Source organism: Thamnophis sirtalis, unplaced genomic scaffold (genome assembly GCF_051295495.1).
Source record: "Thamnophis sirtalis isolate CommonGarterSnake01/CBP01778 unplaced genomic scaffold, rThaSir2_p1.2 scaffold_10, whole genome shotgun sequence".
Lineage (NCBI taxonomy): Eukaryota > Metazoa > Chordata > Lepidosauria > Squamata > Natricidae > Thamnophis > Thamnophis sirtalis.
Window position 1 is genome coordinate 28,397,070 of NW_028261390.1, and position 26,846 is coordinate 28,423,915.

At 41.3% G+C, this 26,846-nt stretch overlaps 1 protein-coding gene across 6 annotated transcripts in view; it reads left to right on the plus strand.

Annotated features, from left to right (window-relative positions):
* ZNF827 (zinc finger protein 827) overlaps positions 1-26,846 on the plus strand; it is a 156,678-nt gene that overhangs the window by 113,066 nt on the left and 16,766 nt on the right. For 4 of the 6 annotated variants that reach the window (XM_014059333.2, XM_014059335.2, XM_014059330.2 and 1 more), the window contains exons 9-10: positions 22,167-22,304; positions 24,169-24,340. In XM_014059333.2, the coding sequence (XP_013914808.1) occupies positions 22,167-22,304; positions 24,169-24,340 (310 nt within the window). The remainder of the gene's footprint in view (positions 1-22,166; positions 22,305-24,168; positions 24,341-26,846) is intronic. The other 2 variants (XM_014059332.2, XM_087724339.1) reach the window with 1 other exon arrangement.

Consider the following 26,846-nt stretch of genomic DNA (forward strand, 5'->3'; position numbering starts at 1 on the left):
TAGAAAGCATTACTGTTCATTCATGGTGCCTATACTTTGAAATATTCCCTCTAGAACTCAGATTGGTTCCCACAAGTAATGTTTTTGGGAAGCCAGCAAATACAGAACTGTTCCAATATAACTATCATCATTTTCTTTATTTCACTTTTTATTCCTATTTCTTACTATTGGCTTTGCTTTGGAATTTTTAGATATTCTAGGCACTGATATTCTGAAGGTTTTAATTAAAATAATATTTTTCTCCTTTTCTTGTCATGGAGATTTTTTATACTTATTTTTTTTTCTTATACTAGATGTTTTTAATCTATTTTATTTTGTTTTAAGGGGCCAGGAATCAGAATGATCCAGGGGCATACAAATTTAATAAATAAACAAAACTAATAAATAAGTAAATTAGATTCTTATCTATGAAATAAAGAATACAAATGACATATCCAAGGGCTTCACGCTAGAAGAATGGAAAACATTTTGAATCTGAAAAGTTTCAAATTTGAAATAGTCATTTTATTTGGAACTGGTTGTCCTTGCCATTCTGTGTTTTATGCCTTAAATAGAGCTCAGTCATTCAGAGCAGTTTCTAACATAAAACAACTGTTTAAACTTGAAATGGCTGTTTTGAATTCAAAACAGAACATTATAAATTCAAAACATTTTGCACACTTCAGCTTCCAACTTTGTGTCAGAAATGAGAAATATCTCAGTAAGATGCAGCTAAAATCTGGCATTAGAAAAGTTCACATATGCACCGTCTGGAAGGGCAGAAATAGAAAAATGGTAAGCTGTGTAGTAATTTTTGTGACACAATTTAAGATGCCCAATGGCATCATGATACTGACCAATATATGAAACATTTAAGTAAAGAAAACAGCATCTGAAGTTCTGGCACGACTACTGTTAGTACTCAGTTTGAGGGACCTAAAGCAAAGTATCTTTGCATGGTGATGCAGAAACTGCATTTTATTTTTCTAGGCCAATGTTTCTCAACCTTAGCAATTTTAATATGTGTGGACTTCAATATCCAGAATTCCCCAGCAGCCATGGGGATTTCTGGGAATTGAAATCTATGCATCTTAAAGTTGCCAAGATTGACAAACATTGGTCTAATTACCATATTCAGCAATAGGTTCCGGACTCAGTGCCTCCAAATGAGGCTATTTTGAGAGACATGGAAGGAAGATGATCAGTTTGCAGCCATTTGCCAATTTTTTTCACTTTCCAAGTCAAGTCCTGTTTTCATGCCAGTGAAATAAAGAAACATTGCACAGCTGCAACATGGGCCTGGCATTTTCCAGACCTTTTTACCTCCTGATGCTAGGTGGGGCAAAAGTGTTGTCTTCATTTCCCCCCTTTAAATATTTATCTAGATAGTAGCAGTGCAGTGATTAATATTGATTTTAATTCATGTTTCTTACAAATATGGAAGATTAATATACAGTTAAGGTGGGCCTTTCAAATACACTAACAAAGCATTATTATATTAGATCAATTTATAGTCATCAGTCATAATTCGGTGTTAACAGAATTGCAGAGTTAAGGCTTTCTACCTGATTACTATTTGCAATGTTTGTTTTGTTTTGTTTTATTCTTTTGTAATCCTGCAAACATGAAAATTTCAGGAAATTGGGAGGGGAGTCAGTATTGGCTAAAACAACCCAATTCGCTCTCCTAATATTTTGCCAATAAGCAAAATTAGGATTCCTACAATATGCATTTTCCCTTATTTATAAAGATCGTAGGATTAATGGCCAAGAGAACCAGTATGGTCTAGTGATTAAAACACCAGGCTAGAAACCATGAGACTGTGGGTTCCAGGCAATAGTGGGATTCAAAAAATGTTACTATGTTACTACTGGTTCTGTGGGTGTGGCATGGCTTGGTAGGCGTGGCAGGGGAAAACTATTGCAAAATCCCCTTTTCCTCCCGAACAGCTGGGACTCGGAAGGCAAATAGATGGGGGGTGGGGCCAGTCAGAGGTGGTATTTACCAGTTCTCTGAACTACCCCAAATTTCTGCTACCGCTTCTCTATAACTGTCAGAACCTTCTGAATACTATCTCTGGTTCCAGGCCTGCTTTAGACATTACTGGGTGATTTTGGGCCAGTGACTCTCCTCTTATGAGTCAGGCTTGGATGACAAGATGGTTGGTCAATTCCTGTCACAAGCAATGGATGAACACTCAGTTGATCTGAAAAAAAGCGGATCCTATACTTGTGGGAAAATGTAAAAGAGGAGAAGGGGTAGGATTAGAGGACCAATCAAGAATTCCCATTCTATCAGGAAAGAAGAAAATAGGAAGGAAAACAGGATTTCTGTGGAGAAGAGTCCAGACTGAAGAAGATTCAAATGATTCATTCTCATCAGAGGAAAGTCCCTGTGTGATTATAAGCAAAACTTAGTAGTAGCTGTGGAATATTAATATTTTTGTAGAAGCAAAGAAAATAGAAGAATTAGCTGCTATAATATATCTCAGGGGGGACAGCCCAGATTGTTAATTATACAAAATAAGCATAAGATGTATCAGTTGGGAGGGGTGAGACATGATCTTTCATACATATTTAGGATGTGCTTAGATGAACCTGACTAAGGTGACCAGATGTCCCGCTTTTGGCAGGATAGTCACGCTTTTTCACAATTTTTCCCGCGTCCCGGTTTTTTTTTTAAAAAGTCCCGATTTTTTTTAAAGTTACGAAAAAGCCTCCAGCTGCCGAGGCTGTCCTAGCAACTGGGAGCGTATATTCTTCAAGACGAGCGCATTCCCGCCCGTGCGTCCCTGGGAGCTGTTGCCAATGGCTGAGGGAGGAGAAGACTTATTCCATGTGAAGACCACGGACTTCCCTCACAGATTTTTTCTTTTTCTGTTGCTTTGAGCAGCCCCTCCCTCCCCCCTCTCTCTTCCTCTCTCTCTCGGAGCTAGCTAACAGCTGCCTCCGAGGCTGTCCAAGCTCAGCCCCACCCCCGCCCCGGATTGCTGCTTCGCCTCGGCTGCTCGGGGCTTCTAAATTGGCATTGCGTGTTGTTTGAGGAGGGAATTACTGTGCCATAGAAACACAGCGTATGTCTCACGTGGCTGATAACCTGGTCTCTACAGAAGAGGTAATTTTAAAAACTTCGGAGCGAATCCAGAAAGAGGGGAGAAAGATGCTGAAGGAGTGTGTGAGGAGGGAGGATTTTCTAAACCCCATTGAATCCAGAGGAGGGGAGAGAGAGAGAGAGAGAGAGAGAGAGAGAGAGAGGGAGTGTGTGCACAGAGGGGGGAAATGTTCCATTGAATCCAGAGGAGGGGGAGAGAGAAAGAGGGAGTGTGTGCACGGAGGGGGGATTTTCTAAACCCCATTGAATCCAGAGGAGGGGAGAGAGAGAGAGAAAGAGGGAGTGTGTGCACGGAGGGGGGAAACGTCCCTTTGAATCCAGAGGAGGGGAGAGAGAGAGAGAGAGAGAGAGAGAGAGAAAGAGGGAGTGTGTGCACGGAGGGGAGATTTTCTAAACCCCATTGAATCCAGAGGAGGGGAGAGAGAGAGAAAGAGAAAGAGGGAGTGTGTGCACGGAGGGGGGACTTTCTAAACCCATTGAATCCAGAGGAGGGGGGAGAGAGAGAGAGAAAGAGGGACTGTGTGCCTGGAGGGGGGATTTTCTAAAAGTCCCATTGAATCCAGAGGAGGAGTGTGTGTGTTTGTGTGTGTGTGTGAGAGAGAGAGAGAGAGACTATCACTAAGTGTTGTAGCTTATGATTCTTGATGAATGTATTCTATTTTATTTTTTTTATATACACCGAAGACAAATTCCTTGTGTGTCCAATCACACTTGGCTAATAAACTATTGTACTCTGCTCTACTCTACTCTACTCTACTCTACTCTACTCATTTCTATTTCAATTCTAATAAGGAGTTTAGCTTCTCTCTCTTGAAAATGTAAGCTAGCATAAGGCATTATAATGCAAGCTAGCTTTAGCTTTCAAACAGATAATTTAGTGACCAAAGCTACAATGGCATTGAAAAAAAGTGACTGATGAGCATTTTTCACACTTAGCGACCATTTTTCATACTTAGCAACTATTGCAGCATCCTCATGGTCATCTGATCAAAATTTTGATGTTTGGCAACAGATTCATATTTATGATGCTTTCAGTGTCCTGGGGTCATGTAATCCGCCTTGTGTGACCTTTTGACAAAATATAAAAAATTTTAATCAAGCCACCCCCCCCACCCCTCTGGTCAATGGTGTCCCTCTTTACCAATCTGAAAATCTGGTCACCTTAAACCTGACCCATCTAGTTGCTTTATAATTTTAGATAGCCTTGAATTTAAACATACACTATATTGCCAAAAGAATTCACTCACAACTGATTCTGATTATGTGGATGGGTGAGCGAATACTTTTGGCAATATAGTGTATTTTAGAACATATGTGGGCAAACATGAAACATCTTTTAACATCTTGTTAAATTAAATACATATTACCACAGCTTGTTCCATAGCTATGAATGGAGCTGTACAATTCCAGGAAAAGATACAGTTGCTTTAAAGAGTTATTAGCAGGTGCTGCATGACCTGGACACGTATGTGCTTTCAGTCTAAACACAGCACGGCATAGCCATACTAGATATGGCTATCTAGTAACTTTTATATTTATGTTAGGTTGATTTTAAAAAATGAAGATATTGACAAAAATAATATTTCAGATTTTTATAAGTGTAGTCATTAACTAGTACAACAGGGTCCACAGTTTTAATTCTATATTTATTTGGCTCATTTCTTGTTCTCTAGTACTGATCTCTAGTATTTCTAACATTTTGTTGTAAAAAAATGTCCATTAATATTTTTTTGCTCTTTAAAAGTTGTCACTGTTGATAATAGGACCAAACATCTTATTTCATAATTAGAGCAGAGAAAAGCCCAGGTTTTTTTAGCAGTCCTTGCTATCCAGAAAAGTCAAGTGAGAGGACTCAGTGCTGTAGCTTATGCCAACATGCCGAGTTGACATTTTCACCAAGCAATTTAATAGAACTTAATTTTCATAAAATAAATTTACATTAGAACTGAGGCTAATATTAAAAGCCTCCAGCACCTTAGAAAACATTTCACTCGTGACCGTCAGTAAGAAAAATGACAGTATAGTGCTGGCACTTAGATTGAAAAGAAAGTAAAAATGAAGCACTTACAAACCAAGTGGGAGGTATTCTTTCAATCCATGAGGCAGCATCTTGAGGACATCACACAGGAATATGACAGTGCCAGTAATAATAAAATGCAAACGTATGATAGCAAGAAAGAGCAGTGTTCCAATATCTCAGGGGTTGCCACAAAGAAGAGGGAGTCAAACTATTTTCCAAGGCACCTGAGGGTAGAACAAGAAGCAATGGGTGGAAACTAATCAAGGAGAGAAGCAGCTTAGATCTGAGGAGAAATTTCCTAACAGTTAGAACAATTAATCAGTGGAACAGCTTGCCTCCAGAAGTTGTGAATGTCCCAACACTGGAAGTCTTTAAGAAGATGTTGGATAGCCATTTGTCTGAAACGGTATAGGGTTTCCTGCCGAGGCAGCGGGTTGGACTAGAAGACCTCCAAGGTCCCTTCCAACTCTGCTATTGTATTGTAAGAGGCTGCTCGTGTTAAAAGTAATTCTGCCACCATTTCTAGCTTAGTTTAGCTCTGACATAGATTTGCTGGAATATTCTGGCAAAAATAAGAATACTGAATTGCAAAGAAGCAAGTTTACAAGCAAGGTTGGAATGATTTGGCCTGTGAGTTAAATGATATCTTGTAAACTTGAGGAATCTTGTTGGAGGGATCACTGGGGGAAGAAGCACTGTTAAAATGCTGATTTAACAATAACTTTAATTTTTAAATGTTAATGTAACTTTGACGTGGTCTATTTTATCTTTGAATGCCAGACCTTTGGGCCAGACTTTCTCAACCTGTTTTCTACTAGAGCTGAAATTTCCATAATCTGTAACAAGCAGAACTTTAGAGTCCTGGCTAGATACAGTCATTATATCTTGTATGTTTTTAACCTAAGGCGAAAGTGGAAGCAATATGCTCCATCCCATAGGTTGCCCTGATAGACCTGTCCCACCAGAAAAACACTTAGTTATTGAATTGGGGGATCATATCCTGTTCAGGGTTGATTTGATTGGAACAGATTAAAAGATGTAAATAAAATAAAATAAACATTTTCAAACTAATAGAAAAATAACTTGACATTGGAATGACATGGAATTAAAACATGCATTTCTTGGTAATAGATCCAGGACTTGCTTTGTGAAAAATCAAGTACTAGGATAATGAAAAAAAACTACTGAGAGCCCAATCAGATTCTGTCAGACTAAGTACTGGTAAATAATACAAACTGAATAGGCAAACAGTCCATAGTGGCTGTTCAGAGAAAAGAATGGATATCTTGCATTCCTATGCACCTGAAAAAAATGCATTATATTTTTTATAAATATAATGGTGATGAAGTGGGATCCCCCAGGAACACTAAATAAATTTCAGTGAAAGCAGACAAAAGAATTAAACATAATGAAGACTCAAAAGATATTAAGAAAAATCAAATAAGGAGAAAGAAGTACAGATTCACTTTGAAATATAAAGGTCAGCAGAAACTTCACTACAATTTTATATTAGCTGGAAAGACTTGGACATATGACTGAATTCTTAACAACTACCAGAAATGATCCATGGATTTGGAAATCAAAAGGATGACTCTTACTTTCTAGGCTGGATACTGCAACGCAAGCATATTGATAGTTTGTGGTGAGGTACTGTATATTTAGTTAAAGGAGAAAAGAATCTTAGGTTAGCATTAAACACTGCCTCTGTACACAGCTTGTGATTAGAAGCAGCTACTTCTCTAGCAGCAGAAAAGATGATAGTGTGTTTCCATTTGCACTGACACAAACACTCAAATGCAATACTTAAGATGGTGACCTTTAAAATACATTTTGTTTAAGGAATTGCAAACACATGTCATGTATGTTCCTGAGTCTTTTGAAGCCTTTTTTTGCTTTTGAATCTGAAGCATTTTCACAGTTGGTGGCAGTGTGTGTGCGTGTGCGCGCGCTGTCTTGTTGTATTCGGGTCTTTTCTCATGTAAGATTGAGATTGTCTTGGCAAAGTTTCGGCGAGGTCTCACTTGCCATCCTCAGGCTGGTGTTTTTGTGGCTGGAGCTGTCGTCTTTCTATAAATCTTGGTGGGGGTGTGTGGAGTGCTGGTTTTCCAGTGGAAGAGAGGGAGTGGTCACGTGTGGGTATTCTCAAAGCCTGATTGGTCCAAGACTAACAGTAAAACTTCGTAAATGCTCCTTCCTGCCTTTCTAGCCCAGTTTCCTCTCAGTCTCTTGGTCCAAGCACTGCTTGAGTTGTGAGTAGAGAGATAGTGTGAATTCCGCTCCCCTAATTTTGATTCAATGGCTACTGTATTCAGTTCAATTGGACAATTTAAATTTATTTAAATTTACTTTAAATTTCCTTGTAGCTGCGGCCCAGGGGTCAGTGTTTTCTGCCTCCGGCGGTGGGGGAGGGCCCTGTGGGGCGCTCTGGCCCTCCCATCCATGGGCCCGGAGCCTCAGACCTGTCTGACCAGGGGTGTTGTGCTCCAGCGCAGCTGTTGTGGGGGGCGTGGTTCTTCAGCAGGGCCAGCAGGAAGCTCCTCTAGCACCACGAGGTGCCCACGAGGTTGCGGAGCCGGCATTTGCATTCAGAGGGCTGCTGCACGCTGCGCTTAAAGAGCCATCGCAGCCTGAGTTTCGGGGGGTGCGAGCCTTTGTGCCGCAGGGCCCTCCTGTATTGCGGAGGACACAGCTTGTTTAGTCAGGTGTGCCTGTTATTGTTAATTTCGGCTCCTGTTTTTGCCATGCCAGCCGTTGGTGAGCTCCGGCAGCCATTTTTACACTAGGCCTTTCTTGGTCGTGCGACCATTGGGAGGCCCAGGCCGGAGGTGATCGGCCTACCCCAACTGCTTGCGTTTGGAGGCCCAGGCTCCGGTGGGGCTACAGAGGCCTGCTCTTCCTCCGCACCTTCCAGGACACATAAGTGGGGAGTATGGAGGAGGGATCAGGAATCCCCCAGGACAGACAGAAGGCCCATTGGGAGGAGTAGTAGGTCCGGAGTTGGGACCCAGTCCTGGGGAGCCCCTGGCAAGGCCCCTAGCAGCCCAGCAGCCCTCTAGGGCCTCCACAAGGAAGGAGGCAAGGAGGCACAAGGCGCTCAAAAAGACTTTCACCAGGGCTGAGAGGCAGGCCAAGTCTGCTAGACCTCTACTAGCAGGTCCAGGTCACCAATCAGGCCCCCTTCTGGGCATTCTTCGCCTTGAGGTTTCAGCCCTTCTTCTTCCTCCGGCTCCCCGGCCAGATCCCGCAGCTACTCCAGGCGAAAGAGGTCTCCTTCCCCTTCCCCTGCAGCTTCCCCACGTTTGGCAAGGGACAGTTATGCGGACCCTTTGGAGGGGACATCTTGGAGGCCTCGTTCTTCGCGCAGGTTGGCACCTCAGGGGCCTAGCACTTCTTATGGGGACATGGAGGATCTGGACACCTTCCTGAAGGTATTAAGCAGCTTATTTCTGCAGTCATTTCGCGAGGGATTGCCCAGCGGGACAGGAGCTCCCATTCTTCTAGGTTGCAAGGGGGGCCAGGCTGACACCAGTATAGGGCTTTCTCCCCATCCATGGTTAGCGAGGCCTCGGTCATGGGGAAGAGAATCCTCATGATATGGGTTTTTCAGAGGACAAGGATGTGGCCCCTCCCGATCCTCCTTCTTCCTCAAGCCTGTTTTCCCCAGCCATGTTCAAGACTCTCCTGACAAGGCGAGGAAGACCACAAAGATTGGGATGGGGGATCCCACGTTACCTCCGCCTCAAGACCCAGACATGGCCATGTTTTCCAACACAGCTATGAACAAGGAAGAGATTCCTGCTCCCCCCTTGTTCATGGAGGTTCTGACCAACCAGTGGGCCTTCCAATTTTTCTAATCCGGGAAGCAATGACCGCCGCTTCTACAATGTGGAACAGGCCTTTGCCCAGGCCATCCAGTTACCCATTATTGACATTCCCATTGCTACTTTGGTTTCTTCGTCCCCGGTGGTGTCCGGGGATGCAGCGGATAAGTTAAAACCTGAGGATAAGCGCACTGAGCTTACCCTACAGAAAAATTTCAATGCCACTGCATGGGCCATAAAGTTTGTGGCGGCGGCCTCTTATTTCAACCGTACTACCATCATGTGGCTGCACCAGCTCCAGGATCGCATTCTGATCCAAGATGAGCAGCTCCACCAGGATCTGACTAAAGTCATTGCTGCCTCCCAATTCTCGGTGGATGCGACTCTGGACACGGTCAAGTTTGTGTCCAGCGCATTAGCCACCTCAGTTACCTCCCGCCATCTCTTGTGGCTTAGGAATTGGCGGATGGATAACAAGGCCAAGTGGAATCTGGCGGCTGCCACTTTTAAGGGCCCCAATCTATTTGGGGAGGCTCTCGACCCTATTCTCGTTGAGAATAAGAACAAGAAAAAGGTCCTCCAATCCAACGCCAAAAAGCCTGAGGCGCGGTCTCATCCTTATCGTAGACAATCTTATAGGGCTCCTGACTATGACCATCACCAACATTTCTCCTGTTTCAGGTCCGACAGGCAGTGTTCCAGGTCATCCTACCAGGACAGGGGCAGGTTCCAGCACCAGTCACGGCGGCCCTTTCGAGGTAGCGGTGGTCGCCCTTACCACAGAGGGAAGTTACTCGAACCCGAGTCGTCCCATAGGTGGCCATCTGCTCCTCTATGTGGATCAATGGGATGAGATCATGTCAGACGCCTGGGTCAGGTCCACAATTTGTCAAGGTCTCAGGTTAGAGTTTCTCTCCACCCCCACACCCGAACCTCTTCCGGTTGTTTCCTCCATCCTGGATTAGCCCATAAAACACCTTCTCGACATTCAGATGGTGGAGGTAGTTCCCTGGGGAGAAAGGGGGCCGGGCCACTACTCCAACCTGTTTGTGGTCCCGAAGAGTTCGGGGGGCTGGAGGACAATTCTGGACCTCAAGCGCCTGAATCGCTTCTTGGTTTACAGACGCTTCAAGATGTCCTCCCTCAAGTCTATCCTTCAGGGCATCCGAAAGGGGGATTTCTTAGCATCGATAGACCTGACAGAGGCCTACCTCATATTCCAATTCTCCCGGCTCATCACAGGTTTTTGAGATTTTCCCACGGGGAGCTCCATTACCACTACCGGGCTCTTCCCTTTGGGTTGGCTTCTGCCCCACGCACGTTTACGGAGGTTCTGGCGGCTCATCTCCATTCCATCCCGATAAGGCTCCAATGCTACCTGGATGATGTCTTGGTTCATGCGGGGTCCCTTCCCCGAGTGATAGCGGACCTTCAGCTTACTATTCGGAGTCTTCAGGCCCTGGGGTTGTCAGTGAACTTTCCAAAGAGCCACCTGTCTCCGTCCATGAGCATTCTTCAGCTGGAGACGGTCATAGACTCGGTGTTGGGGGTGGTTCATCTGTCCCCAGACCGTCAAACGAGCCTACGTCTGTTGACAGAAAGGGTACACAGAAGTCGGTCAGTTTCGGTCCTCACGTTGTCGCAGTTGTTGGGCAAGATGGTCTTTTGTATAGGGATAGTTCCGTGGGCCAGGCTCCATCTCCAACCCCTTCAGTGGGAACTCATCCCTTTCCAAAGGGGAAGGATGATCAACTCCCTTCGACCCCTCTGCCTCTCAGTGGGGGTCAAGGTTTTCCTCAGGTGGTGGCTATCCCCGGCCATTCAATGGGGCTGCTGCTGCTGGGAACTGGACAGAGTGACTGTGACCACGGACATGAGCCTGTTCGGTTGGGGAGCCCTGGTGGGTTCTCGCTTGGCACAGGACAGGTGGACAGCTTCAGATCTCCGACACAATATAAATTGGTTGGAACGGAAGGCTGCTCGCCTGGCCCTGTTACACTTCCGGACCTCATTGGAGGGCCATCACGTGCTTCTTCTGATGGACAATGTGGCCGCCAAGGCCCACATAAATCGTCAGGGGGGAACCCACTCTCAGGCTCTCTGGTTAGAGGCCCTGCGACTCGGCACCTGGGCGGAGAGGCACCTGTCGTCCTTGGTGTCAGAGCACATCTCTGGCCTGTCCAACCACCAGGCGGACTGGCTGAGTCGGGCAACTCCAAACAACGGTGAGTGGCAACTTCACCCATCCTTGTTTCAGGGGATATGTCAGCGGTTTGGCACCCCGCTAGTGGACCTCTTTGCCACTCCGGCGAATGCGCAGTTGCCTCGGTTCTCCACCCAGTTTCTGTCCCGGGTGGCAGAGGGCACGGACGCCCTCAGGAGCGGGTGGCCTCCAGGTCTGCTCATTCCAGGACCCTCAGGAAGGTGGTAGTGGAGAAGGCACTAGTCTCCGTTGTGGCCCCTTATTGGCCCAGGAGACCCTGGTTCATGCACCTGGTCCAGCTCTCAGTGGCTCCTCCGTGGAGGATTCTGCAGGAGGAGGTCGTCTTGCACCAGGGAGTCCTGGTTCACCCGGATCCCCAGTGGCTCCATCTGACCGCCTGGCTCTTGAACAGCGGCTCCTAAGGAGGGCGAACTTGTCTTCCGGGGTCATTCACACCATCAAGGCTTCTAGGCGTCCGTCGACGACCCAGATTTACAACTCCACCTGGTGTGCTTTCGTTCAGTGGTATTCCCCTCTTGGCATTGATCCTGCCAGGGCCACTATTCCCAATGTCTTGGACTTTCTGCAGAAGGGCCTAGATGGTGATCTGTCACACAACACTCTGTGCCGTCAGGTGGTGGCTCTGTCTTCAGTCTTGGGGGTGTGGGGTTCTCTTCCCTCTCCCACGTTCCCTTGATCAAGTGGTTTCTTAAAGGGGCGGCTAATCTCAGGCCTCCTCCCATATACATGTTCCTCATGGGATTTGCCCCTACTTCTCAGGGAGTTGACGGGGCCTCCATTCGAACCTCTCTGGTCTGTTCATCTGCGGTTCTTGTCCCTTAAGGTATCCTTTCTGGTGACCATTACTTTGGCCAGGCGTATTTTGGAGCTGGGCCCTTTCATCTAAGGAGGATCTTTGTCATTTTCACCAGGATAGGGTGGTCCTTCGGCTTGACTCTACTTTTCTTCCAAAAGTGAACACTCCCTTCCATAGAGCACAGGAAATCATCCTGCCTGATTTTTGTCCCAGGACTTCTAGTGATAGGGAGAGACTCTGGCACCGTCTTGACATTCGTCGCGCTTTGCGGATTTATCTCCGTTGGACGGCGGGGGTCCGCAGGTCAGAGGCCTTGTTTGTGTCTTTCCAACCTTGGACATTGGGGGCCAGGGTATCTTCGGCTACCATTGACCATTGGCTGCGTCAGGCCATTGTGGAGGCCTATGGGGCATCGGGACATCCTGTCCCATCAGGCATTACAGCCCATTCGACTAGGAGTGCCGCGACCACGGCAGCATGGGCCACAAGGGCCCCCTTTGAAGACATTTGACGGGCAGCCACTTGGGCTTCTCCGACGTCTTTCATCCGACATTATCATCTGAATGCATCCGCCTCGGCGGACGCTTCCTTTGGTCGGAGGGTCTTGCAGAGGGTGCCAGTTGATGCTCCCCTTGGACCATAGTTATTGGTTTGTTTCCCTCCCTGGGACTGAACTTGGGTATGTCCCACACGTGACCACTCCCTCTCTCCCACTGGAAAAAGAATGTTGGTCTTACCTGAAAACGTCTCTTTTCAGGGGAAGAGAGGGAGTGGTCATGACCTGCCCTTCTTTGGGTGGGGCCAAGGGGAGGGTCGGGTGTTTTCCCGGGTGTTTTTTTTTTATTTGGTTGTATCTGTTGCAGTTCCGTTGTTCGCCTTTGAGGAAACTGGGCTAGAAAGGCAGGAAGGAGCATTTAAGAAGTTTTACTCTCAGTCTTAGACCAATCAGGCTTTGAGAACACCCATACATGACCACTCCCTCTCTCCCACTGGAAAAAGAATGTTGGTCTTACCTGAAAACGTCTCTTTTCAGGGGAAGAGAGGGAGTGGTCATGACCTGCCCTTCTTTGGGTGGGGCCAAGGGGAGGGTCGGGTGTTTTCCCGGGTGTTTTTTTTTTTATTTGGTTGTATCTGTTGCAGTTCCGTTGTTCGCCTTTGAGGAAACTGGGCTAGAAAGGCAGGAAGGAGCATTTAAGAAGTTTTACTCTAAGTCTTAGACCAATCAGGCTTTGAGAACACCCATACATGACCACTCCCTCTCTTCCCCTGAAAAGACATGTTCAGGTAAGACCAACATTCTCTTTGTTTCAGTAAGTTGATTGATTCGCTGTATCATGATTGGTAGATTGGTGCTAATTGGTGCTGGCTGTGGGTCCATTGTTGTTTTGTGTTGTAACAGCCTGGGTAGTGGGTGGGGCTCGTTTGCTTACCAGGGCTGGTTTCCAGATGTCGGGTAGCCGCGAAGTATCATCACGTTTATTCATGTTGTGGGGGTATTTCTCTATTTCGATAGCTTCCATAATTATTCTCTTGTTGAGGTGTTCAGTTTTGGAGATTAACCTAGTTCCTTCAAAATTAATTTCATGTCCTGTAGTTTTTAAGGTGCTGGAACGGGAGGAAGTTTTTCTTTTTTTCTTACTGCATTCTTGTGTTGTGAATAGATGCGTGCATTTATTCTCCTGTTCGTTTGTCCCATGTATGTTGCAGGGCAGATTTTGCATGGTATTTCATACACTCCATGGTTTTCTAGCTGGATTTTGTCTTTGGGGTTTCTTAATATGTTGGCTATTTTTCGGTCAGTGTTGAAGGCTATCTTGATATTGTGTTTTGGGGGAATTTTGCTGATTTTATCTGTGGTGCCTTTGATGTAAGGGAGGAGGGCGATGCCGTTGTCCTGTTCTGTGTCTCGGTTTTTGGGGGGAGTCTCCCTTAGGATTTGGTTGGTAATTGTTTTTCTTTGGAATCTGTTGGCGATTAATACGTTTGTGAGAGTGTGTAATTCAGTTTTCAGATGGTCTTTGTCGGCTAGGTATTTGGTTCTAGAGATGAGGGTCTTGGCTACAGAGTTGATCTGTGCAGGGTGGTGATGGGATTGTGCGTTTAAGTAGCAGTTGGCGTGTTTTTTTCCAGTAGATGGTGTGTCCTAGGGAGCCATTGGTTTTTTTGTAGATTAGGACGTCCAGAGAGGGAAGTTGGTTGTTTGCTTCTATTTCCATAGTGAATTGTATTTTAGGGTGTAGGCTGTTAAGATGTGTGAGGAAGTTGTCCAGTTTTTCTTCCTCATGTGGCCAAATCACGAATGTGTCATCAACATATCTAAGCCAGAGTTTGGATTTGTGTTCAGATTTATCTGAATGTTCCATGTATAAGTTTGCGATGATGTGTCATCCATCATATATATATGATGGTATGTACACACACACACACACACACACACACACACACACACACACACACACATATATATATATCCATGCTCAAAACCAAAAAAAAACAAGGCTTGTAAGATTAATTATGTAGGAAGAGAGCCATTATGGTCTATAGTAGTAAACAATCAGAAATCTGGTGGCACTTTTCCAACTAATAGATTACATTCAAAGGCATAAGCTTTTGTGACTACAGCTCACTTCATCAGATGCTTTTTATGTAAAATGCTTTTTTTAACTGGTTAGAAAAATTAAGATTTAAAAAAGCAGGAGAAAAATCAAATGTTTGAGGGAAATTATACCTCTGAGGTTTGTTTGCTTGTGTGTGTGGGGGGGGGGGGGGAGTTTACTAACTTTGTGCCAGTTTCCCATAAACTGACCCAAAATTAGAAAAATACTGGAATAGCCTTTAAAAATTCTTTCTACTCCCCTCCTCTTGTAAAGCCACGAAAAGACTTAAAATGTTTGCTTGCATTTTTAACCTACTTCAGTTTTGCATCATGTTTGAATATAGACCGTTTATGGATGGTTTTTAATTATTGGAACTTTAACAGTAGAGCTGTACTATGGTTTCTGTATTGGGTTATTTTATTACTTGACATCAGCCACTTATAATATTCAGAAGTAATTCAATCAGTTGAAAACAGAAGCAAAAGTTTTCTGTTTCCTCTTTCACTCTGAGGAGGGAAGTACACAAGTTGAAGGCTTCACTGAACCCAGCTGGATTTCTTCCAATGTATAGAATGAAAAGGCTGGCATCTTGCCTAAAATTGCCAAGACACATTAGAGGCACTCAGACAGTTGGAAGAAGAGAAGCTTTTCTTGAAGATAGCTTTAATAATTTGTAGTGATTAATGATTGCAATAAAGTCTTTCAGTAACTTTAAAATGTGTTATATATCTAGAAATAATTTTATGTAACCAATTTGATACTACATGAAAAGACTAGAATGATATATACTACACACATACACATCTCACACATAACGTTCACTCTATGGAAATATTTAATACTTCAGGATAGTATTTGATCACTCAAATCATGATCAAAAGGTCTTACTCAAAAATTACTCTGAATATGTGGGAAATATCTAGAAGCATATTGCTGTGTTTAATTAAAATATGTTGTAGTTTGAATCAAATAATACAGATAGACTTGAATGGGATATAGGAAACAGCCTAAGTTGCAAGTTCCAGATACCATGAGTGGTCATATCCCTGTTTAGCTGAACAGTTATTCCTCACTGGAGAATTTCCCCTCAAATGAAGATAGAAGAGGCAAATCATAAAGACCCATTGCAATCAGAGAGAGGTTAACTTTGACTTCTAGTGGGCTTCCCTGTGCAATTCAAGGTGCTAATTGTCACTTTAAAAGGCCATTCAGGGATTTCTTGTGGGACAGTCCTTCCCCTATTACCTTTACCTAGCCTACCAATCTGACAGAAGGGACATGTTCTGAGTATTGTTGGCTGATCAGTGTCACCTGCTAAGGTTAGAAAGAGCCATTTCTGCCCTGGTGCATGCCATCATCCCCCTAAAATTAAATTGGACCTGTCAGTCTTCTATAAGGCCTTGAAAATTTGGCTTTTTGGCCAAGTCTGGGGATTGTGTGGGTAACAAAGTCTATGTCCTGAGGCTGGGTTGATAATTATTTGAGTGATGCCCAATTGTCATGTGTTTTATTTTCTATTTAATATAATTATTTTTTGTAAGCCGTGTCATATATGTGATGTGACAATAACAACAACCACAACTTGCTAATACAACATTACTAATACAATTTGCTAATACAACACTGAAGGGAGAGAAGCTTTGACATTAGTACAGTACTGCAAGATATAGCTTTGTAGAGGCCAAGAATGATGGAAGGCTTGCGAATGCATTCTGAATTTTAAGGTACTGAAATCTGCATCAACATAATTTGAAAATAGCAAGTCAGATGTAAACATTTCCTTTGCTTTTTAAAGTTTTGCTATAACTAAGAAGTGGTTTCTTTTATATACTGTATATAATGATATCTGAATTTCTTCAGAATTGGTAGCTAAAACAACATTTTATTCCAAAGAGTTAGCCACATTTCTGATGCTATGGTAAAGCATTAGCTCATTTGACCTCATCTTAACAAATAAATAGTTGATTTCTTCAAACTGAACAGGCATGGAGATAATATCTATCATCACTGGGCTTTTACAGGTATAATATGGTTATTGATGGTAATACCTTGTTTTAAGCTTAGATCTGTCATCGGAATTGAATCTTTGCCTAACAGTTGAATTTTTTTGCCCAGTACAACTTGGAATCTCATTTCAAAAATCTATCTTACTTTCATGTTCCTATATCTCTAAACTAAATTACCAATATCTTGGGTAAGTTATTTCTTTCCTCTCTCTTTACTTCCCCAGTAAATCCAGAAGCAGATTTCTGTTTCATAGTGATATGAAATATATATGATTTTCTAGCTATAGTACAAAATTGACTTTCCTTCCTTGTACCAGATTGGGAAGGCTTGTAAAACAGTGCTGTCTTGCACTTGTCAATTTGGCAAGCACGAACTATATTAAACGGCAGTATTGAACTATTTTATGACATGTTCTTTTGAAGCAACTGACCCCAGTTATCTCCTAGCCTGATTCAAAGACAGGAGTTCAGATCCAAGTTAAATTAGGAATGCTTTCATTGTATTTTTATAAATAGGACAGGTTAATCATAACTAACTTAAATCTGACTAGAAGAACCGCAACATGACTAATTTTAGTCTCATTTCTGTCTGAAAACAGCATGTATTAAATCCACTAAAAGCAGTTATTAATAAAAGAAATCCTGTGATCCTTGAAACTAATAGGATGGATTTGTTTATTCTATTCTGGGCTGGTAACTTCCAGATTTTTTAAATACAATTCCCATTATTCCCTCCCAAACAAGAAAAGATTTTTATGGTTCTTGTAGCCTACAAGGTACCTAATTGGGAATGACTGGCATCTACTCTTTAGTAGTATCTATAAGTTCAAGAAGGCCTGCAAATTTCACAGTAATCTCAAATGGTCACAATCTCTTCCCTGCCATCAATACTCAGTGGAAAGCAACCATTGAGAAAGGAGGCAAATTTTAATTAGATATTTCAATGGGCAGATTTCCACATATTACACCAATGCATTATACCATGAATATTCCATAATCTATATGTACCAGCATAAGGCTTTTGTTGGAACTGTCTTATACTTGATATTTTCCTATAATCATTACCATATTTTTCTGTCCAAAGCCTATTTGATTAAGTACTCAAAAAGCTCTGCTAAAACATATGTCGTTGCTGTCAAGTCAAATGACCATCCTCTTGAACTCAAAACTAATAATTGAAAGAATGGTTCACAATTGATTTCAGAGACATTAAATGCTTTATACATACTTCAGCTATTTCTTTCCATCTGCCTTTTAAACTTTGCAGAAGGGCTAATTTGGAAAATGCATGATTAATCACACATTAAAAATAATTTGTATTATTGTAAGACAAATAGCAGATAATAGTAGCACCCAGAGGATACCCGTCAAGTGGCAAGCTTTTGTTGTTTCAAGTGCTGTATGAACCATGGCTTTTCTGAGAGATGGGGCTTATAATAAGTAGCCTGTGATAATGACTGAGTAGCTGTTTGTTGCTCAGTTAAGCTAGCTTTCAGGTCTTGCTTGAATTAATCACAGTAATTCGCTTATACAGTATTTTCTTTGACTGGTAATCTATCCAGATTGCTGTGGCTTTATACAAAAAAGAGCGCTTCCCAATAGGTCAGACACGCATGCATGCAAGTGAAACAGAATGATGAGAGGGAACTTGGTTTCATATGGATAACAATTGTTGTTTGTGGTCTCATTATTATAATATAGGGAAGATATATGGACATATATATCTGATCATACTTAGCTGAAGTATTTATAATATGTCTATCCACTTCCTGTACAGTAATATATGTTATTGTAGTGCACTAGATACTTGATCATTTTGTTAGTCTTAGTAAAATAGTAGCACAGTTAGAAATTACCAAGCAGAATGGCAACACATACAGTATGTTTGATTGGGTGTATTTGGCTTTAAATGTGACTGGTGATATAGGCCTAGGATGGGTGGGGAACCATGGTTCTTCTCTTGTGGACTTCAACTCCCAGAGTTCCTGAGCCATGCAGCTTGGGAATTCTGGGAGTTGAAGTTCACAAGTCATAAAGGGGCCATCATTCCCCACTTCTGGCCTAGGACATACAATACCTCTACTAAGGTTAATTCTTTTTAGAACTCTCTCTTCTTATTTGTTTGCAAAGAATTCCAACTTACTTTTTTCAATGTGTTTTTCACAAATACACATTTCATAAAAACTTTTTTTTTCTATCCAAAATGCTATTCAGCTACCACCTTTCAATGTTGTCAGTGAAGATTGTCAGCTATCCAGGCAGAGTTGTCTGGAAGCTGAGTCATGGCAAATTGTTGAAATGTTTTGCTGCTTATCCAAGTAGTTTCTTCAAACTGTGCAAGTTGGTTAGGAGGAATCTGATTAGGCATTTCTTATGCTGCTCTCTCATCAGTCCCCAGTAAAATTAAAACCACTTCACAGGTTCACCAGCAAGGCTACACTTAATGACCCCTAAGTATTTTGGGAGTTGGTACATTCCAACGACCTGTCTGCTACTCAGATTCCCCAAACCAACTTCCTCAATCTGAAAAGTTTCTTAATGTTTCAAACCAACAAGAAAATAAGTCCAGTTGCCATGACTCAACTTCCAGTCCTTTTAATATTATTTCTCCACTAGTCACAAAATATATGGGGACAAAAAAGCTTCCAATTTTGAATTATCTTATTTTCTCCATTAAAAAGAAAAGAATTAAAGTAAAAAGAATGCAAAAAGCTGGAATTCAGTAAGTTCATATACTATTTTGATCATTATATTTACTTCCTAGTTTAACAGGAAGATTTGTTTCTTACCAAGGAAGATAGCATTAGCTATGAGTACATATTAGTAAGATGAACCTACATCAATAGTATGAATTTATATGCAGTATTAACTTTTACACTTGACCATTTGAAACAACTTAATTATTAGCTGATTATAAACTCAAAAATTGTATAAGGACAGGAGAAAAGGATGATAAACAAGTCCTTGAAAAATAATGCTTTGATGAATTAATATTTGATGAATTAATCTTTTTACTAGGCTAACAAAACTATCAAACTTGTATAATATTCACACCTTTTAACATAGAACATTGATAATTGTGAATCAAACAAAAAATAGTATTTAAATGTAATAACAGTTTATGTTCAAGTCCAGCCAGCTTTATAGCTGAAATAGCCTTACATTGTCTACTAAAACATTTTCATGAAACACCTTGACTGGTGAAGAAATAATTCCACTTGTCATAATTTAGGCAGGCTGATATCTAATTAAACCTCTTTTTCACTAAGAAAAATAGCTGCCTTACATTAAATATTTAAATTGTACATACTATACATTTAATTTTGAATACTGCATTGACCAGGGCATTGGACAAACTGGCATAAAAGAATCATTTCAGTTCAGGACTCAGTGCTTGCCTCAGAAAGAAGCCAAAATAGAAAGAAGCTTGCCATTGGCAAGCATTATGTGAGTTATTGGGAACTATATTGATTATTAAGAGGGAGCCATTGAGAACCATTAAGATCTCTAGAGCAAGAATATACATGTAGGCTGAACTGCAGAAATAATAAACCTTTTTTTCTCAAAAACTGAAATGAGAGCTTTTTTTTTGGATGTCAAATATGTCTTGATAGCAGTAAGAAATTAAATAGAGAAAACAAAAAGGGATTGTGAGAAACTGAGCCTGATACTATTTGGATATGCAAAATTCTTCTAGTGCTTTTCCTATCAACATTGGGGTAAAACATGCAAATTACTATTGTGGAAAGGCATTATTTTTCTATATTTGGAACTGTGTAGGCCTTGATGTTGTGAAGGCAAGCGCTTCAGGGAATGATTTGGTTGTTGTTGAAACAGGGAACAGCAACAAAAATTCTGCTCAAGACACTTTTATACAGTTTCATATATACATATATATTTTCTCTAAATTATATAAGACTTGAGAACATATAATTTATCCTTCAGACACAACTTATATTACCTGCCCAAACTGCTTATGCATTCATGCACCTGTTATCCCAAAACAGTCTGTCCCAGAGGAATTCAGTGCTGCTCAAGAAAAGAAATCCTAATCCCACTTCCACCCCTCAAATAATCATCTTGAAATTAGAGTGGGGCAGGAAATACAAGACAGTTATAATATTAATAAAGGAGCACATTTGTATTTCAGCACTAAAATCCTTAGTGCTCTCTGAGTTTGGTTGTTTTCGTTACTTAAAGTAGGTAACATCGCCAGTGCTACTAAGGCGTGGGTTTGCTCTCAGTTTATATTCTAGTGCTTTGCCACTTTGCCACTCCTCACTCTTACATTAGCAGAGTATAGCAGACAAAACAAAAGGTAGCAAGAAGAGATAACTGCAGACCTTGTTGCTGAAAGTCATCATATGAGAAGGAATGCTTGCCTTCTGAATTTTAAACCTGTTTATAAGGCCTAAACTGGGCTTCCCTTTCCATTCCTTTTTTCCATCCATTCTCCCTCTAATTCTGTATATCTAATCCTTCCCCCTTAGCCAATCTCTATCCTTTGTTTTTTCCTTATTTTTTGCCCCTTTGAAATGCATTTACGTTTTTAAGTGTACTTGTGTGTTTCTGCAAGTGAGAATGGTGTGTGTTTGAGGCTGATAATATTCAGATAGAGGAATTACTTTTAAAAGTGATTTTAATTATTTAGGCAATTTTAACCAACGGTTACACACATACTCATATGGATGGATCATATGCACTTTTTATTGGAAGTGGAGTGAAGGAATGCTCAGATTTGAATTTAGTTCTGGATTGGTCTGTATGAAATTGGCATACTACTTAGACCAGCACTACTTAGGCAAATAATAAGGATTACTTAGGGTGTTTGAGCTAATTTCCTCTCTGTAGTTCAGAGTGGATAGGGATTCACATAAATTTAAATTTGTCCTCCTTTCTATTCCTTCTTACCAACTCTCTTGGGGAACTATAAAATAGTCAAAAGGAAGAAAATAACTGAAAATATTAAAATGCAACAAAACCAGTTTTGTTGAAACTTGAATTTGATATTCTCTAGAAATAAGCTTTAGTATTAAATTCATTCATTAATTAAATTAATAAATAAAAGCAAATTCCAAGCTTATGTACCAGCTACTTGGAAATGGTCAGTGAGAGAGATTATTGTTTGTGTAAACAAAAGATAGAGCAGAAAGCTCGAATCTGCCTGCTATCCAAACACTTGTGACATTTAATTGTATTTTTACCTTTCTTTTAAAATTATAGCTTGGGGAAGTTCCTGTTCTGTCTAGAGCAGGGGTGTCAAACCCTCGTCATCATGGCAGCATCACGTGACATATCAGGACTTTCCCCCCCCCTTTGCTAAACCGGGCATTGGTGTGGCCAGCACGTGATGCATCCAGCCCATGGGCCGGGAGCTTAACAGCCCTGGCCTAGGGATTCAGATTAATATGATTTGTTTAATAGTGAAATCTTATTTACAAACTCTTAATAGGATTGATAGTTTTGCAAAGTCTGATTCATATTCACTGAGAGTGGGACAGTTTCCTTTTGTGGCCAATGGGATATCCAGCAAGACACAGTAGACAAAATTGAGAATGCCTTTGGCTTACTAATAATAGAATGACATTTTTTTTTCTTTTTGGGGGGAACAGAAACGGACAATATAGGACTAGAAACTGGAAATGGGTTGTCGTCTTGGAAATTTAATGACCAGCTCTTTCCTTGTGATGTATGTGGAAAAGTGTTTGGCCGACAACAGACGTTGTCCCGACATCTCTCCCTGCACACAGGTAATATTTTGTTTCTAAAACAAGATAGGATAGAATTTGTTCTTTTTTCAGGGAAACAAGAGTATAGAACTGGAATCACTGCAGTAATCATAGGCAATTACTTAAAGCCATCATTAAAATATATCCTTCTCCTCTTTCTGTGATTGTCTGGAAGAACCATGAAATAAGGATCAGTTACTGGAATATTCTGCTTTAAATCCATTTATGTAATAAAAATTGCCTGTCCACATGCAGTTGCAAATCTAAAGAGAAAATGGGTCTAAAGAAAACCACATTTATAGAAGCAATCAGTTGTCTAGTAATGGGAGATAAGAGGTAGGGCTGTCGTTCCTCATTTTTAAGAATTCGATTGCTTAAGAATAGAAAAATGTTCCCTTTTCTGTAGCCATGTTAAATCTTTGGAACATGGCCCCTACTGTGCTAAGGGAATAAATAAATTTTAAAAATTGCCATTTTATCTTGATTATGATTTGATTTCTTTGTTAATATATTTGGTTTTAACTCAGAATTTAAGTTTAATAACCGTTGCAGCTTGACAGCCTTGGGGAGTGAAACTGGGCTGCACAACCAGACACAGCCCTTGCACCAGTGGTGGGCCACCAAGCACGCACACGAGTGCTTGCTGGCCCACCGCTCATGCAAGTTGAGCTGCACTTACACATGCTCTAGCCAGCCACTCATGCAGCCCAATTCCGAATACACCACAGCCCGATAGTAAGCCACAGTCCAGAGGTTGAGGACCCCTCTTGTAAACCATCAAGAGATTTTCACTAATCATAATCATAAGTTTAATAAATAAGTAAATAATAATAAAATCAAAATATCTTTATGTCTTCAGTTCTGCACTGAAACGTCTTTGCTTATTTCCTTCCACAGATGAATGGAATCTGTAATCTTCTGTTTCTATTAGAAAATCTGGCCCCATTGCTTTATTCTATTGTAGCTGTACATTCAAAACTCATGTACCCTTCTGTAATCATGCAGAAATGTGATTATTAAAAAATATTCCAAATAACTAATGAACATTATATTTGCAGGTGAAAAACAATTGAAGAAATGTACTAATGGGATCCAATTAAACTATTATATTTTTTTCTTGCAGAAAGTGTTAAAATATCAAATGGAAATATAAGAATAAAGTTTATGATCATTTTGTTTTGTACAGCTATGCTTCTTTGAAATATTCCAAACAATTTCTTCTACAGTAGACTTTCCCAGTTTGGTTCAATGTGATTGGGTCACTCTGGCTAGGAATTGTAGTTGGGGGTCCAGGAAATTCTCCACATTGGGGGAAACTGTTCTAAATCATTGCTTTGCACTTAAAATTGCTTTGGTGTTCTAGCATGTCTGCACTCTTTTAAATAGCAGAAAGAAATGATGTTTTAGTTTACTGTTTATTTTTATTTTTTTAATAAAATCAAAGTAGCAAATCCTTTGGAAGCCCGGGGAATTTCAGTTTAAACTTGTCTCTTCTATTAATTGAAAGCTTCACAATTCTCACAATATCTGGGCTTCAAAAAATCTAGATAGCCACAAGACAGCAGCAAAACAAAATTATTATTATTTTTAAAGTATCAACTTCTTACTCAAATATCCTGCAGCTGAGCCACTTCAGCTGCCAAGGGGCAGATACAACATTCCACATGTGCAAAAACCTTTTTGTGGAAGTTCCCAATGGTTTTTTTCCCCTTAGAAATTTAGACTTTATATAATATAAACTTTTTTAAAGAAAATTTAAGCAGGTATCCCTCCTTTTGGCTTACCTGGTTCTCCATAATGATGAAAGCCCCAGGCTGATACTTGTGATAAGAGATGCGTACAAGAAACTTCTACTTAAAGTTTTTTTTTTAATATTTCTTTCCAGAAGAGAGAAAATATAAATGCCATTTGTGCCCATATGCTGCTAAGTGCCGTGCTAATCTGAACCAGCACCTGACTGTGCATTCTGTGAAGTTGGTGAGTACAGACACTGAGGACATTGTCAGCGCTGTTACATCTGAAGGCAACGATGGAAAGAAGCATCCTTATTACTACAGGTGAGGATCCTGGTGAAGACCAAGCTCAGGGCTGAGTTTCCATTTAGGCTTCTCAGCTTATAAAAAGAGCAACCACCATACTATTTACATTTAAGGATAATGATGAGTTTGTTATGGCTTGCAAAAGGTTCCAATCAAAGTATTACAATTTTACAGGAGAACATCACATTTTGTACAAATGGAAGTAAATTGAAACGATATCATTCCCTTCTTTACACTTTTATTGCAGATATTGCTCTGCCAAATCATGCTTTCCAACCTACAGTGGGGCAAAAAAGTATTTAGTCAGCCACCAATTGTGCAAGTTCTCCCACTTAAAAAGATGAGAGAGGCCTGTAATTGACATCATAGGTAGACCTCAACTATGAGAGACAAAATGAGAAAAAAATCCAGACAATCACATTGTCTGATTTGGAAAGACTTTTTTTGCAAATTATGGTGGAAAATAAGTATTTGGTCAATATCAAAAGTGCATCTCAATACTTTGTTATATGTCCTTTGTTGGCAATGACAGAGGTCAAGCATCTGTAAGTCTTCACAAGGTTGGCACACACTGTTGCTGGTATGTTGGCCCATTCCTCCATGCAGATTTCCTTCAGAGCAGTGATGTTTTGGGGCTGTCGCTGGGCAACACGGACTTTCAACTCCCTCCAAAGGTTTTCTATGGGGTTGAGATCTGGAGACTGGCTAGGCCACTCCAGGACCTTGAAATGCTTCTTACGAAGCCACTCCTTCGTTGCCCGGGCAGTGTGTTTAGGATCATTGTCATGCTGAAAGGCCCAGCCAAGTTTCATCTTCAATGCCCTTGCTGATGGAAAGAGGTTTGCACTCAAAATCTCATGATACATGGCCCCATTCATTCTTTCCTGTACACGGATCAGTAGTCCTGGTCCCTTTGCAGAGAAACAGCCCTAAAGCATGATGTTGCAACCTCTGTGCTTCACAGTAGGTATGGTGTTCTTTGGATGCAACTCAGCATTCTCTCTCCTCCAAACACAACGAGTTGTGTTTCTACCAAACAGTTCTACTTTGGTTTCATCTGACCATATGACATTCTTCCAATCCTCTTCTGGATCATCCAAATGCTCTCTAGCAAATTTCAGACGGGCCTGGACATGTACTGGCTTAAGCAGGGGAACACGCCTGGCACTGCAGGATCTGAGTCCCTGGCGGCGTAGTGTGTTACTGATGATAGCCTTTGTTATGTTAGTCCGAGCTCTCTGCAGGTCATTCACTAGGTCCCCCTGTGTGGTTCTGGGATTTTTGCTCACCGTTCTTGTGATCATTTTGACCCCCTGGGGTGAGATCTTGTGTGGAGCCCCAGATCGAAGGAGATTATCAGTGGTCTTGTATGTCTTCCATTTTCTAATTATTGCTCCCACAGTTGATTTATTCACACCAAGCTGCTTGCCTATTGCAGATTCAGTCTTCCCAGCCTGGTGCAGGTCTACAATTTTGTTTCTGTTGTCCTTCGACAGCTCTTTGGTCTTCACCATAGTGGAGTTTGGAGTGAGACTGTTTGAGATTGTAGACAGGTGTCTTTATACTACCAACAAGTTCAAATAGGTGCTATTAATACAGGTAATGAGTGGAGGACAGAGGAGACTCTTAAAGAAGAAGTTACAGGTCTGTGAGAGCCAGAAATCTTGCTTGTTTGTAGGTGACCAAATACTTATTTTCCACCATAATTTGCAAAAAAATTCTTTCCAAATCAGACAATGTGATTGTCTGGATTTGTTTTCTCATTTTGTCTCTCATAGTTGAGGTCTACCTATGATGTCAATTACAGGCCTCTCTCATCTTTTTAAGTGGGAGAACTTGCACAATTGGTGGCTGACTAAATACTTTTTTGCCCCACTGTACATCTGAAGCTACGTTTTATGTCCATATATGTATGCTAGGACAAACTTCATGTTTCTTAGAACATTCTGCAATAACCAATTGAAATTTGTTAACTTAAGAATTGGTCTAGCAGCTGGAACTGAAGCCACTTTTGATATTAGTGACTTTTTGAACATCATAATTGTGTCTACTGGGTAAAATCCTGACTTTTGATCTTCTGAAAAGCCTTTGATATCTGGATTAAACTAGGATATGAGCTATACTTTTCCAGTTATCTAAAATATGCTACAACTCTTGGTCCTGAATAAGTGCACTGTCTCATTTGTCTGCTGCACCAAGGTCTTGCCTGAAAGTCTGCCTGGGATGCAAACTGGGTAACCTGGAATTTATATCATGGGTAGTACCTTACTGGAAAGCCCCAAATCACAAACTGCCCAGCATTGTAATAGCATGATTAAATTAATGGATCTAAATAGCAAGCTGCTGTAGCCAAAAAATTTAATCACTATGGCAATTCCAAGTAGCCATTTTTGGATTAGTTGAATGAATTGGCAATTGAGTATCTAGTCTGTTAATGTTCAGACAAATTGCAGAAAACAAGTGTAAATTGTGTCAGGTGTAGAAACAATGTTAGCATAAGTATATGCATGTTATCTTTTGAAGC